The sequence below is a fragment of the Callorhinchus milii genome, unplaced genomic scaffold (genome assembly GCF_018977255.1).
Source record: "Callorhinchus milii isolate IMCB2004 unplaced genomic scaffold, IMCB_Cmil_1.0 Scaffold13, whole genome shotgun sequence".
Classification (NCBI taxonomy): Eukaryota; Metazoa; Chordata; class Chondrichthyes; order Chimaeriformes; family Callorhinchidae; genus Callorhinchus; species Callorhinchus milii.
The window spans coordinates 6200904-6216481 of record NW_024704754.1 but is presented as its reverse complement, the minus strand read 5'-3'; the positions used below and the strand labels follow the sequence as shown (position 1 = coordinate 6216481).

At 42.4% G+C, this 15578-nt stretch overlaps 1 protein-coding gene across 1 annotated transcript in view; it reads left to right on the top strand.

Moving 5' to 3' along the window:
• Positions 1-15578, top strand: part of pfdn1 (prefoldin subunit 1) — a 50373-nt gene that overhangs the window by 15566 nt on the left and 19229 nt on the right. Inside the window, exon 3 of the mRNA XM_007905522.2 lies at positions 1499-1583. Coding sequence (XP_007903713.1) covers positions 1499-1583 — 85 coding nt within the window. The remainder of the gene's footprint in view (positions 1-1498; positions 1584-15578) is intronic.

Here is a 15578-nt window from a genome sequence, read left to right as displayed (position 1 = left end):
TGAAAAACACATGACCTGTTTATAAACCGTTATAGGTAAAGTTGAGGAGGTGATGAAAAATATGTCAGGACCTGATGCAAAGCGTTTTTAATTAACATTTTTTTTTGCAGTTGTTTTAGCTCTGCTATAAATACTAACGTAGAATGCAATTTAAAAAAAAACTTTTTAAAGTACCTCGGGCAGCATGAACTTGATCTTGGGTGAGTGTTTGAAAAGTCAGACCACCGAAGGATTTTATCCTGGGGGGATGGGGGTGGGAGAGGAATCTGCATAGATATAGTTTTGCTGAGGTAGTCATTCTGTAGATGCCATTTCTTAGCCATGACTTCATAATGGTGTACACTGTATGCATGCTCGCTCTCTGTAACATCAAATAATCTCTTCAGCTGCTACCTTAATCCCAGACAGTATTTCCCGTGTCCTGCAGGGTTCAATAAAAACAAAAAAAGACCAGGTTCCTCATTAAACAGCAGTAGTCCTCTCTACCTGAGCCATGCCACGTAATGGCTCCTTCCAAGTCTGTTCAAATATTTATGCTGCTTCATCCCTGTTAGGTAAAGCTCCACAGCTTCCTTTAAGTCGCTAGGAATTCAGTCATTATATAGAAATGTATCATATTCGTAGCATAAAATTCCATGCTAATCTAAAATTAAACATTGCCTGCAATATTGTAGTTAAAGGAATGTAGATGATAATAATAATAATGTTAATAATCCTTGCATTTGATATAGCGCCTTATCACATTGTTGAGATGTCTCAAAGCACTTTGCAGAATATATTGTGAACTGAATTGACTGTGTATTTTGTGGCCAAAACGTGGCAGCCAATTGCGCACAGCAGAGTCCTACAAGCAATCATGGTAGAAGAATAACAATCCTCGTGTTTGATACAGTACCTTTCACACTGGGAGGATGTCTCAAAACGCTTTGCAGGATATATTGTAAAGTGTAGTTACTGTAAACTGTAGTGACTAATTTGGCAAATTATGATGTCACTTTTTTAAAAAAGGAGCCTTTCAAGTTTTGCAATGTTATTCATTTTTTAAAAGGTCAATAATTATTTAACACTTTGATTTGTCAGTTACAGTGTAGGACACGATGGGACTGAATCAAGCTGCTTCCCCAATGATCCCTTCAAAGTTCTCAGGCTGTCCAGTAGACCGACATATAATGCTCAACTGAGTATTTTTGATATAATACAATACAAATTTACATTTATATAGCGCCTTTCAGGTCGTTAGGACGTCCCAAGGTGCTTTAACAATCCTGACTTGGCTTGATGTATAGAGCTGGTTGTTTGATGGTCTCTTTAATGAGGTTATAAAACGAACACCAGATTTTGGAGTTGAAATAGCCCCGATGCAATCATTTGTAAACAAGACTTTGTGCTTCACATTTTCTCCTGCTTCTCTTTCAGCAGTACAAACACAGCACAAATCTTTCTTGGCTGCAAATGTTACACATTGTTCATGCTTTCCCATTTCAACTTTTTGTTCTAGGTTCATTCTGCAACCCAAAGCGATGATTCACAGCCAGCTTCAAGAAAAGCAGAAAATGGCAGACGAGAAGATCAAGGAGCTTGAGGTGGGCCACAATCCTGTGAGATTCAGCTGACGTGCTGAAATAAGTCTTTACAACCATGGCCATCTATCTGCCTGTTTCATCCTTAGTCCTTTTAAAACCCGAAACTGCCTTTCGCCTTGCTTCCTCCCTTTCCTTCCCTTACCCTGACTATTTCCCCCCTCCTCGCTCCTTCCCTTCCCTCACCCTGACCATTTCCCCCCTGCTCGGGTCCTGACCCAACTGTCCAGCGCTTTGGGATGTCCTCCCGACGTGAAAGGTGCTCTATAAATGGAATCTTCTTGTTTCGCCGAACGGATCGGTTTCAAGATCCTTACGCTCGTATTCAACATGGCCTGGCACCTTCCTACCTCTCCGACCTGCTTACTCCCCAATCCACTACCTGCTGCCTTTGCTTGACTGGCTCCAGCCTCCTGCTTGTCCCTTGTGAACCTCCGTTCCACCATCGGTGGACGAGCTTTCAGCCACTACGCCTCGAAACTCTAGAATACTCTTTCTCTCTCCCTCCATTTTGCCCCCTTCCTTCCCCATCTTCAGATTGCGCCTGAAGACCTTCCACTTTGACCGTGTCTACGGTCACCTCCTCCCGGCTTGGTGTAGTGCTCTGCCACAGTCAAGCGCTATGGGACGCTAACCTGCGTGAGGGGTGCTATATAAATGCAAGGTGTTGTTTTGGTGATTTTTGCAAGGCTAGGCGTTGGGACAATAGAAAAATGTGGAAATATGTGCCCAAAATTACAGGGATATTTCTATATTTTGCAGAAGATTGTGGGAGTTGTGTGGGGGAGGTTAAATTTTACAGAAAATGGCAGGGGGTTGATTGGAGCTATTGAGGTACATTTTATTGCCAACTCAGAAACCGAGAGACACACAGTGACAGAGAGAGACACACACTCACAAAGAGACACTCACAAAAATATAGAGAGACACACAGGCACACACCCACAAACACACAGAGGAGAGGGAGGCACAGACATAATAACGCAGACACTCAGAGAGGGAGAGAGACGCACACACACGGATACACACAAACACTCACAAATGTCATGTAGAGAGACATACACACAGACAATCATACACTCACAGACATGAACACACAGAGACACACAGACAATCACAAGAGCAGGGCCTGTGAGTGAAGCCCATTTGCCCCTTGAACCACACAGAGCATGAGTGTCCAGAGCCGCCCCACCCACAGTGACGTCAGGTAAACAGGCGGGAGGCCCGCGGGCCAGAAACTACATTTATGGCAGGGGTAGTTTGTAGTGAATTGCGTAGAAATAAAATGTGCATCCGCAATTTTCTATTGGTCCAGGCTATGGGGAAAGCAAAAAAAAAATCGCAAGACCTTGGGGAAAGGGTGTTCTTATGGCATTAAGTATATCGTCGAGTCCTGTAGCTCAGTGGTTAGAGCACTCACCTCGCAAGTGAAAGACCTGGGTTCGATTCCCAACAGGGCGAAACCTTGGGCAAGTTTCCTTCCTCCACACGCCTGATAACCCTTCAAAAAAAAAAAAAAAAAATTGGTCACTTCCATCCACGACTGTTTGTGGGACGCTGCTGTGCGCAATTGGCTGCTGCGTTTCGCCCACAAATATACAGTCAATTCACTTTACAGTCTATTCTGTGAAGCGCTTTGAGTCGTCTCAAAGAGGTGAAAAAGCGCTATATCAAATGCAAGGATTATTATTAGTTTCGAACATGACATGTACATACGACTGCCAGGACGGTGGAAGGCAAACTTGATGGACCTTGGTCTTCTTTTGTTTAACAATCCTTATGTTTTTATGTTCTTATGAGTGGGGGAGTGGGTTTCGTCGGTAGCTCTTTCAAAGAGCTGGCCCAGGCACGATGGGCCGAATGGCCTCCTTCTTTGTTGTAATATTCTATGATTCTATGTCATGCGATTCCCAGGATGGAGGAAGGCAAACTAGATAGACTTCTTTCGCCTAGCAAATTCTTATGTTCTTAACAGCATTTTTAAATGAAGCTAGCATTTGCATAATAATCTATAATTTCAACCCAAAAAAGCAGTCCTTTGTTAAAGCTAAGTGCTGATCTCTCGAGATGCTGAACATCTGCCATTTTATACAAATATATGTATGAATGATGCAATAGAACAGAGTTTAAAATGCAGTCATTGTAACAATCCAAAGTTATTCCAATTCCCTTAAGTAACAATTTAACCTTAATTAAATCGGTGAGGATGCTCCAAGACTGTTTTTCCCTTTCATTGTTCATGGCAGTGTTAGTCATGGTCTTTCTTGTGGTAACCTTGTGGAATTCTTGTTCGTTCACTTTTTCTCAAAAAAAAAAGTCCTGCCAATTTTCCTCCACAGTATAAATGTATTTGACTCATTTTCCTTCTAATGGAGTTGATGTTCTTATGGGATTAAGTATATAGTTGAGTCCTGTAGCTCAGTGGTTAGAGCACTTGGTTCCACAGACACTACTCTTGAGTGTGGCTCATTCTCACCCTCGCTTCTGAGTCAAACGTCTTGCCTGTTCAGGTCGATGTTAAAGATCCCTGGTACTATTTGAAAAGAGAAGGGACTTTCTCTGTCCCGGTGTCATAGATGTTTTGGGGATATTGATGTGCAATTGGGTTGGTGCGTTCGGCTACAAATATAGCCACTACATTTCACAGAAAAAACTCCTGTGAAGTGCTTTGGGACGTACTCTTGACGCGAAAGGTACTATATCGAATGCAAGGATTATTATTGGTTTTGTTTGTTCTTTTGCTGCTGTTATTGACCTCTGACCCAAGTTACCATTCTTAATGCGTGAGACTTAACGGTCAAAGTTGACCAGCAATTTGACCGAAACCGCTTCTCCTCCTACCTCAACCTTCAAGTGGTTCAGGTCCTACCTTTCACACTGCCTCCACTTTGTCGCGGCAAACGGCTTCTCCTCCTGCCCCCGCACTGTCTCGTGCGGTCTTCCTCAGGGCTCTGTCCTCGGTCCCCTCCTCTTCACCCTCTACATGCTTCCCCTTGGTGACATCATCCTGAGACATGGGGTAAATTTCCACATGTATGCGGATTACACCCAACTCTACCTCTCCTGTCTGACATCAAGTCCTGGACGAGGGCCAAGTTTCTCCAACTCAATGTCAGCAAGACCGAGGCCCTTCAGAGTGGCTCGCGCCAACGCCTCCGCACCTCAGGCGCTGGCAGCATCAGCCTCCACGACTGCACACTCAACCTCACTAAGCCAGTCAAGGTATCTTGTTTGACCCTGAACTGTCCTTTCTCCCCCACATCTGCGCCATGACTAGCACTGCCTACCACCACCTCCGCAATATTGCTAGACTCCGCCACTGCCTCACCTCTCAGGCTGCTGAAACTCTCACCCATGCATTCGTCACCCCAAGGCTTGATTGCGGGAACTCCCTCCTCATCGGCCTTCCCAACTCTTCCCTTCCCAAGCTGCAGATCATCCAAAACTCTGCAGCTCGTGTACTCTCACCCACCAGGCTTCGTGAACCCATCACTCCACACTCACCCAACTTCGCTGGCTCCCCATCCCTCAGAGGATCAAGTTCAAGGTCCTTGTCCTCACCTTTAAGGCTATCCATACCTTGCCCCCTCCTACCTCTCTGACCTGCTGACTCCCTACGAGCCTGCCCGTTCCCTCCGTTCATCGGGCTCCGGCCTGCTCCATGTCTCCCGTCCGACCTGCCCTACCATCGGTGGCCGGGCTTTCAGCCTCTCTGCCCCCACACTCTGGAACTCCATCCATGGTCCCTTCACCTCGCTTCCTCCCTTGCCTCCTTCAAGGTCGGTCTCAAGATCTTTCTCTTCGTCGGTGCCTTTGATCTCCCTCCCATCTCTCTGCCTTCCCTCACCCCTACACCACCCCACCCCTCCCCCATGCTCAGGCCCTGACTGTTCAGCGCTTTGGGACGTCCTCCCGACGTGAAAGGCGCTCTATAAATGTCATTTTGTTGTTGTTGTTGAGCTTATTCTTGCCCAATATCCACACAGTGGTCACCTTCCAGCAGAGGTCAGTGGGTAGTGGTCTGGAGCTAGAACCATGGCTGATTTTGAATGGCACTGAGATTAATTGTGGCTAAAATCAGCTAACTCAACACAGATTGGCTTTGAATCTGTAATCTCCTGGTCACCTGGGAACTGCTTTTAGCCACTTAATCGAGGTTAGCTAAAAGGACTACAATTGCCTTTGATGTGATTCCCAGTCCTCTCCACTTTTTCTTCCTTGTATCTTTTTAAACTTCCTCTTTGATCTTTGTGTTAGTTTTGGCTTTCATATTCAGCCATTTTGGTTATGGTTTTGTTACGCTCCCCTTTCTTCTCATAGGCAAGTATTTTCGCTTCCCTTAAAATGCTCTTAAAATAAATCTGTTCGCATGCTTTATTTTCCTGGACTGTTTCCCAAATCAGTCCTTTGTATTAGCTCTTTACAAACTTTCATGGATGGCAGACTAATTGGCATTTGCTTCAACTTGTTTGGAATCAAACCATAGGGAATCTGACATACAATTAAAATTCTATCATTTTTATTGCACAACCCAATTAACTTTACCTAATTCTTTGATTTTTCTTCATTGCGTTTAAGTTCTGTGGCGGATAATTTGCTTTTGGCTTATCGGATATAAATCGTCATAACATGTACATTATGCCACTTTGTGTGTAGATGGCATATATATGTGGAACTCTCACTGGTTCAGATACTCAAGCACAGTGACTGTTTCTGCATATGTCAAGATACCCAGCTGATCAAAATAAATTGAGTTGTGATTTCTTTTGTGTGTGAAAAACATTTACATTTCCATAGCTGTGAACGTGCTTATCATTTATGTTCAAAGAGCACATTGTGTCGATGTTGTTTGTATACGTTCAAGAAAGCAAATCTGTAAATCTATTCCGAACCTTTTTTTTGCGGTAGTGAGTACCATTGGCTCAGCAGGTTTCATCCTTCCATAAACATCCTTGCCTGAAAATATGATCTCCACTTCTGTTCCCAACACATCTGGATCTGGTATTAGTTTCACCACATCATATGCTCAAATGATGTAGGAGCCAACATCCTGCCAGATGGGATATTTTGGATGATGATGACGGGATGATTTGGGTTTGGGAACAGAAATTGTGCAGCTGCAGGTATATTGCCATTTCTTTTAATGGTAGTTGGTTAGCACCACAAAATCATTGTATATATCTGTAACCAGTTCCCCTCACTTGACACTAAATTTGAAGTACTGTTTTGAATTCCCTCCCTCCTTTAGGCAGTGCAGATGTTTCCGGGGAAGTTGAGTTTGCAAGGAATCCTGGAGGTGAACCATTGTGTTGTGTAAACTGGAAACCACATTGAGAGTTTCATAAGATTCAGAACTGTGACAAAATTCTGGGCATGTAGTGATTATTTCACATGAGTCGGCATAACCGTTTGAAGTATGGTATTGTGCAATTTTTTAACGTTTGGGGTTGCACATGGTTCACTCTTACTCTTGGCTAATACAGTGCGACCCATTTATGCTTCAACATACCGCTGGTTAGGATATAACATGGGCACACACACCACACTATACAGTGGCTAGCTTGATCCCATGCCTCTGTCATAGTCCTTCTAAAAATAATAATCATAATCCTTGCATATGATATAGCACCTTATCAAATCTCAAAATGCTTCACAGACTATATTGTAAAGTGTATTTTGTGGGCGAAATGTGGCAGCCAATTGTGCACAGCAGTGTCCCGCAAACAGTTAAAAGGGTTACAAGAAGATTCAGGTAGTTATCATTAGACCGAATAGTAATTTCACTGCTGTGCTTGCCTACAGAATACAGTCACTGTGAAGTGTATTCTGTGAAGCACTTTGAGACGTTCGGAAGACCTTTCTTTATCTTTGTCGAAATTCTGTCCATAGTAATTTAGTATCAGGAATCCTGACCTCCTGATATCCATCAGCTGACTTTATTCTTTATTTACTTATTCTTCTTAATCCTTGTTTTAATTAGATCCCATGATTGACCCATGCTAAGTATTTGTTGCCAGTTTATAAATACTCTCGCCTTTCGAGTTGTTTAAATCACCGTCTAATAATGTCACATATTCGGAGTGTAGAAAGTGATTATTGGGAATCCTGATACAGGGGCCAGTTTGGTTCACATAATCTTCCTGGGTTGAGCTATGCCGGACACTTCACTTGGCAGACGTGTGCAGAATAAATAACTAAAAATAATCTCCACTGCGGGGGCTTCTGATGGGGGTGGCCAGTGATGTCATGCATTGAATGTGGCTCTTTAGAAAAGGGCAGAGGGGAAATAACGCATTTCTGGTAGGAGTGGCATTTTCTCCTCACTCCTGACAAGTTCAGCTGTTTGTATCCAACAGTCTGGGCACAGAATTATTTTCCCACTGGTTCGTTTCTCAAAGTGAACAAAGCTGCCTGTGTAATTGCCCAGACAATGTGAAAACACAGCACAAAAGCTACAGTGGTCGCATTGCAATTTTTCTTTCTGTTCGAGGCATGCTTTCCATACATCAGGAGTCGATGGGGCACACAGTGTCTGGTCACTTGTCATAGTGGAGCCATTTTCTGCTCCTGTGGTTTTTATTGGAGCAGAAAAGATTAACACATTGAGGCATAATGCATTCCTTCGATCTTCATTTGTAACATGTCCTGCTGTTCGTATCACATGGACAGGTTGAGGCCAAATGCCAGGGTTAGGCGGGGGTGGGGAATTTCAAGCCCTGAACAAAATTGGGCACAATTTAAGTAGTACAGTATTTAGAGCTATGTCCGATTAAAGGAACAGAACTTATAAAGTTTCTGTACTTTTCCCGATGCGAATGTGCAACGTCTCACATTTTAAGGAAAGGTCTTTGCTGTTGTCTCTAAACCAACAGATACTCCATTTCCTTTTTAAAACCGGTTGCAGTGCTGTTCACTGTTTATTTTTCCTTTTTAATCTAAACCATAATCAAATTGCTAGACAGAATCTGGCTGTTGCAGTTTCCCAGGCTTTTCCTTGAGGTTTTTTGAAATTTTAACAAAAACATTGCAGCAAAATGTTAAGGCACATGAATATAATTTAATGTGCACAAGCAAATTATTTCAATATATGCACCTTATTAATGCATTAATTCGGTTAATAAATAGTTTGTTATGCAAATGAAGAATCCATTTAGTTGCAAAATCTAGATTAAATTTGTAGACCAGGCAAAAGTGATTGCAACATGGGACAATTTATATCTGTATTCTAAACTATGGGGTGCGGTGTACCTTGTTGTCATTTATAATGAATTCATATCTGGAAGGCATTTTCCCAGGTGTGGTACATTTGAGATGTTTCCTTTGACCCCAAGCCAGAAAGAATTTGCTCAGAAGGAAATGAGCTTTCTCATCGTTTCATTGGAAAGCAAAAGTATTGGTGTTGGGATAGGCAGGGGAGGCAGGTAGAACACGTGCAAAAGGTCGAAACCTTGCAGAATGTTTGTGATTGGCACAGTTTAGGTCAGACTGAACTGTCGGGCTGGAATGGGTGGTTGGAAGCAGATTTGAGATTAGGTTTCAAAAGGGAATTGGATAGCTACTTGAAAAGGAAAAATTTGTGGGGCTATGGCATAAGAGTGGAGTCCTGTAGCTCAGTGGTTAGAGCACTCGCTTTGCAAGTGAGAGACCTGAGTTCAATTCCAGGCAGGGCGAAACCTTGGGCAAGTTTCCTTACTCCACACGCCTAATAATAATCCCTCCAAAACCAAAAAAAACAATAATTAAATTGGTCATTTTTCAATCTACGACTGTTTGTGGGACATTGCTGTGCGCAATTGGCTGCCGCGTTCGCCCACAAATATACAGTCAATTCACTTTACAGTGTGTTCTGTGAAGCGCTTTGGGACGTCCTCCTGACGTGAAAAGCGCTATATCAAATGCAAGGATTATTATTATTATTATTAAGAGTGGGGGAGTGAGACTAATTGGATAGCTCTTTCAAAAAGCTGGCAAAGGCTGATTGGCCTCCTTCTGTACTATGAGATTCTATGAGTCGTTTTTAGAATTATCTACACCTCTTTGACTGGTTTGCTTTTGTTGAGCTTGATTGGCTTTGCATGCAATATTTTATACATCTAAGGAAACTGAGGGAGAGGGAAAGAAACGTGTTAGCCATCAGAATGTTCAGATGAATGGACTAAATTGTCTTGTTGTAAATGTTAATGATATTGCAATTTATTGCTTGCTCGTGAATCAAGCCAGTGTCACCAGGGTAAGCTGCAATGTGCAGCAGTCCGTTCATTATAGGCAATACAAGAACAAAGGGGAACCGGAAAATAAATCATCACCTTCAAGTACTAACGCATTAAAATGTGTTTTTTTTGTGGATTAAACAAGAGTTCCAGAAACATGAGTCAGGAGGATGCTTTTTGCTCTTGCCATTTGCCATTGATAATGCTGAATTGTTCTGTATGGGTGGAATGGAATGGGATAACCCACACGACTGAATGCTTAAATTGCCTCTGTTCATTGTTCACTCTCAATAGCCTTTAATACTTTGATCAAACTCCACAGAACTGCAAGGAAACAGTCTAACAAGCAATCCTTATTTCTGCCCTAATTTGTTTGCATGTAACAGTATCAAGGATATTGCACATTTTATTTACCCTTTACAATCTGTCCTACTAAAGTTTTTTTTTAAAAAAGAAAGCAAGAGAACATTTCTTAGTTGAGAATAAAACAAGTGCAGAAAATGCTACTATATATTTCTCTTATTTGTGCACGTTCGTGAATATTCAAAAGTGCATACATTTTCCAGGTACTGTTCTGTGGTGATCTTATTACAGGGATTAAATGGTTAATTTGAGGATAATTGGGGTATTTTAATGCAATTATCCTAGTTGGACACGCAGCAAAAACTTGCCAGACGGCAATATGAATGGCAAGCTATGCAGTTTTAGCTGGTTAGACTCCAGCAGTTACCCCATCCCACACTCTGGGGTCCCCAAGCCTTGGCCTAAAACTTTCTGGAATTAGGTAAGGAGAAGCATCCTTCCAGGGAGAGAGTGCACATTCCATTCCAACAATCTATCTGGGATTTCCATGTGTGTGGCAGGGGTGGGGGATGCATGGAAATCTCAGCACTTTCTGGTCAGCCCGGTGTCTGACAAATGCGGAAACCCATCACTGTACTTAAGAATATCCAAACCAAGCTGAAATTTCTATACATCCCACCTACACATGGAAATCCCAGAGATAGATTGTTGGAGTGGTATGCACATTCTCTGCTTGGAAGAATGCATCCTGCTTATCTAATTCCGGAAATTATTAGGCACAGGTTGGCAAGGCTTGGGTTCCCCAGGGTATGCATTGGGGTAACTGCTGAAATCTAACCAGCTAAAACCGCATATCTTGACTTTGATATTGCTGTCCAGCAAGCTTTCCTGCTGCATGTCCAGTTAGGACCACCTTATCCTTTAGGGCTTTGACTTCCAGGGTTAACAGGAGCTGAGTGGGATGACTCCCTGCTCCCAGTGACTGGTCTGCCCTTCTAGGTCCTGCCGGTGAGCCAGGCTGGCTGAGCTGTCATCAGCAGTGCCCTGAAGTACTGCGGACCTGTCTGTCTCAGGAACTGGCCTTCCCCAGACCGCTGCAGAGGGTTGGCTTGATTCCGACATTCCATTGCGAGGCATGTCACCTTGGAGCTAGTTCAAATCCAAGGAGACCCCTCTTACTGAAATCTCAGTTTGGATACTCTTAAGCATGGTGATGGGTTTCCGCATGTGGCAGATAACCGGCTGACCAAAAAAAACACAATTATTATGATGGTCCTTAGTGACCATGTTCCGAATTCACGCTGGAAAGCAAAGAATACTTGTATCCTTTCTGGTGTAGCTTCACCTGTTTGAATCTGCTTTCTTCAGCAGGGAGTAATCCGTCCAGTTGTTTTGCTATTTGAATATGCTCTAGTTTGACTACTCTGCAATGCTTGAATTGGCTACACTTGCCTTGATGTGCAATTGTAGGACTGTTACACAAATTTAAACACTTATTAACCAGCCTGAAGGTGTGGCTTCATTCCAGGATATAGGCCCAGATACCTCCATCCTTCTGGCAGGAGTCATCCTTTTATGTGTCTAAATGTGTGTGTGTGTGTCATCTGGTGAAAATGTATAAAAATGTATAAAAAGTCACACTTGAACTGGCCTGAACATCCCTGGAGTAAGCAAGGAGAATAATAGGCTAGGTTTCCTGCTCTTGGTTATTGTTCTTTAATAATAATAATCCTTGCATTTGATATAGCGCCTTATCACGCCATTGAGACATCTCAAAATGCTTCACAGAATGTATTGCAAAGTGAATTGACTATTTTGTGGGTGAAACGTGGGTCTTTGCTTAAAAGAAGTTATGCAAGGACAGGATCTGTTGCGACACCCACAGGGGAGTCACCAGATGACACACACACACTATTTAGACACATAAAAGGATGACTCCTGCCAGAAGGATGGAGGCATCGGGGCCCATATCCTAGAATGAAGCCACACCTTCAGGCTGGTTAAGAAGTGAAGAAATGCCACAGGAAATCAAATGACTCCACTATTTTCTCTCCTGGCGGTGCCCTTAGTCAATTACTTGGCTAAAGTGATCACACAAAAGAGAGAGACTGTATAAAGTACTAAATGAGAAAAGAGTTTCACTAGGATACAGCACCTCCAAAGTCACCAGCGAATACACGCAGGAGACACTGTATAAATGTGCCAAATGTGGGTGGAGGTTTGCAGGGTCCCATCAGAAGAAAGATCACAAATTATGAAAGATGCTTTTACTATGGGAAAGCTTACCAGGAGTTGGTACAGTTCGAAGCCCACATGAGAAGCTGCTTTGAGAAGTGAAGGGAATAACAGTAATATTTTGACATATCAGGAGTCCTGTAGTTCAGTGGTTAAAGCCCTCACCTCGCAAGCGAGCGACCTGGGTTTGATTCCTGGCAGGGCAAAACCTTGGGCAAGTTTCCTTATTCCACACGCCTGAGAATAATCCCCCAAGAAAAAAATAATAAATTGGTCACTTCAATCCACAACTGTTTGTGGGACACTGCTGTGTACAATTGGCTGCCGCGTTTCACCCACAAATATACAATCAATTCAATTTACAGTATATTCTTTGAAGCGCTTTGAAATGTCTACAAGATGTGAAAAGCACTCTATCAAATGCAAGGATTATTATTATTTATTATTACTTGAAAATGTTTACTTGTCAACGATACACACTATCTCTCGCTCTTTCTTGCTCTCTTCCTCCCTCCTCCCCCACTTGCCCAAAACCCTAGGCCAACCTTTCTCACGTCAGTATTTACGAATCTTTTTTTTCAACCCGATTGTGGGACATTTAAACGTTCTGAACGATCTGCATCAAAAGAGAAGGAATGAATCCATTATGTTCAGTTGAATCCGGTTTGAGTTTTGCCCTTTGATGTGGTTTGAAAGGGTTTTGAAAGGGTTTTACTAGTTGAAATATAACTTCCCTTCCCCCTCACTACTTACATTACTGCAGAGTTTCACTACACAGAAGTTTAGGAATGTGCAGGTATTGACCTGTATACCGTTGTTATACATCGGCAAGGTTCACAGGAGGGACACACATTTTTTGAATAGTTCTGCAGTGATTCATTATTTTAAAGTTCTCGGCTTTGTTCCATTCAGTAGGTGTGTCAAGGTATTTGTTACCTCAGGGCAGAACTTCTGATACTAACAGAAATATTGATTTAGTGAAGAAGTGGTTGTTTAATTCCATAAATGTGACTAGTCTCTGCCATGTGGTTGAATCTCGTCGATGCGGTTAGATGATAAAAATGTTTTGCCTGCGATGGTTGAAATGATTGATAATTCTCCCGCTTCCTTTCGCCAAACGGTAGTGATTCATGCTGGCTCATGGTTGCGCAGTTCCTTACAGTTCCCGAATACTCATCTTTGAATCGAGACAGGACAGTGGGCGTCAGTACCTATTTGATTATGTACGTGATGGGGTGGGGGGTGGGGTGGGAGGGAGAGGAGGAGGAAGAGATTACCTGATCTTTGGCTTCAGTAACGTTTGCACAGATGGCAGCCCAGTTACGAATCATCTCCTTCCTCACCAGGCTCCATTACCTCCCTCGCCCCCAGAGTGAACAGTACTTTTTGGATTTATTCCATTTGGAATGGCCTTCTGGGATAAAAGCTTTGGATGGCCATTACTATGATGACTTTGTGTACCAGAAACTCAGCAGTACTGAGAATGGGTTGTTCAGTGTAATGAGAGATAGGTGACTTTAGTTTTTTAGTCAGGTTTTCCATCTGAGTGACTTAATATATTCATCTGTCAAGAGTGTATATAGACAATGAATAATATAACACAGGGAATTCCCCACTGGGCCCTTTTCTTCTCTCAGGTTTCTATGTTTAGAACTGTTTATCCCTTCTTTTACTCACCCTCAGGGAAACTGAGTGGGGGATAACCTTTGCACATCACTAACTTGTTTCCACCCATATGATGTAATTCTTATAGAACAAAGTTTTTTTTACAGTGTTGTGGTTACCTAAAATAATGAACAACTGTGACCTCCTCAAATGCTTTCTGGAAGTAATAATCCCTTAAAAAAATTGGTCACTCAATCCACATCTGTTTGTCGGACACTGCTGTTCGAGGTTAGCTGCTGAGTTTCGTCCACAAAACATACAGTCAATTTACTTTGCAGTATATTCTGTGAAGTGCTTTTAGACGTCTCAATGACTTGATAAGGTGCTATATGAAATGCTATTATTATTATTCAAAGTTTGTCTTTCATAAATAATTCTCACAATTTCAAATGAGAATAATCAGCTTAGCAGAGAATCTAATAAGAAACTGATCTTAATGCCACCTAAATAAAGATTGTTAATTATCTGCTGTTTGTTTATCCTCTGGATATCTTAGTATTAATTAGTATAAAATTGGAACAAGGAATGAAACCAGGAACTATATTTTTTCACACACAAAGGGTTGTAGATATCTGGAATTCTCTCCCCTAAAGGCTGTGGTCAATTGGAATTTTCAAGACTGAGGTTGATAGATATTTTTAGCTAAAGGTATATGGGGAAAAGACGGGTAAATGGAGTTGAGGTACAGATCAGCCATAATCTAATAGAATGGTGGAGCAGGCCCGAGGGGCTGAATAGCCTACTCCTGTTCCTATGTCGTCCTCCTGACGTGAAAGACGCTAGTAATACAAATGTAATTTGTTGTTCCTGTGGATTCCGATAAATCACTGAGTAAATACTTCAAGACTTATTGTTTGTAAACTCTTATGAGAACAGTGAACTTTCTTCAAACTCTTCTTGGGACATCCTCCCGACATGAAAAGCACTATATCAATGCAATTTCTTCTTCTTCTTGGAGATGATTCCAGTGCTTTCACTTGGGGTACTTCACTTTGTTCTTCACTTTTGAAGAGTTATTGGTACCCGCTTGAGCTTGCACCCTGGTCACCACCACCCTTCGGCTAATCAAGTCTGCTTCTGTTGCTGTGTTTGAGGATCTTAATGTGATTCAAATAACCTATCAGGGTGTTCTGGTTCAGAAGGGAGGAGGATGAGTATAAAGCGTTTACTGACAGTTCCATCTTATCACTCCCTGGGCAGATGGATTTTAATGTCCATTACATGTTCCTATAAAAGTTTTGGGTGTTCCATCAACCACAGTCCCTGAGGTATTGGGATGTGACTCAGACCTCGATATGTCTCAGTTCTGTTTTTTTTCTGGATTTCCCCTTACTCTATTTGTCAATGGTAGATTAGGTTTGTACACGTCTGAGTCAGTGTTCCTCATCCCCAGCCAGCTTTAAATAAAGCACCCAATGGTCACGTAGCATCTCCTCTCTACTTTCTGTTTTATGGATCCCTTCAGTGGGCCCTCAAATGTAGATGATGACCCTGTCACCCCTTGAGGAGGAACCCAAGAAATTGAATATCCTTAACTTGAGGGAGGAGAGTGCACTTCCAAAGGACTCTGGAAAGACAGATGGTT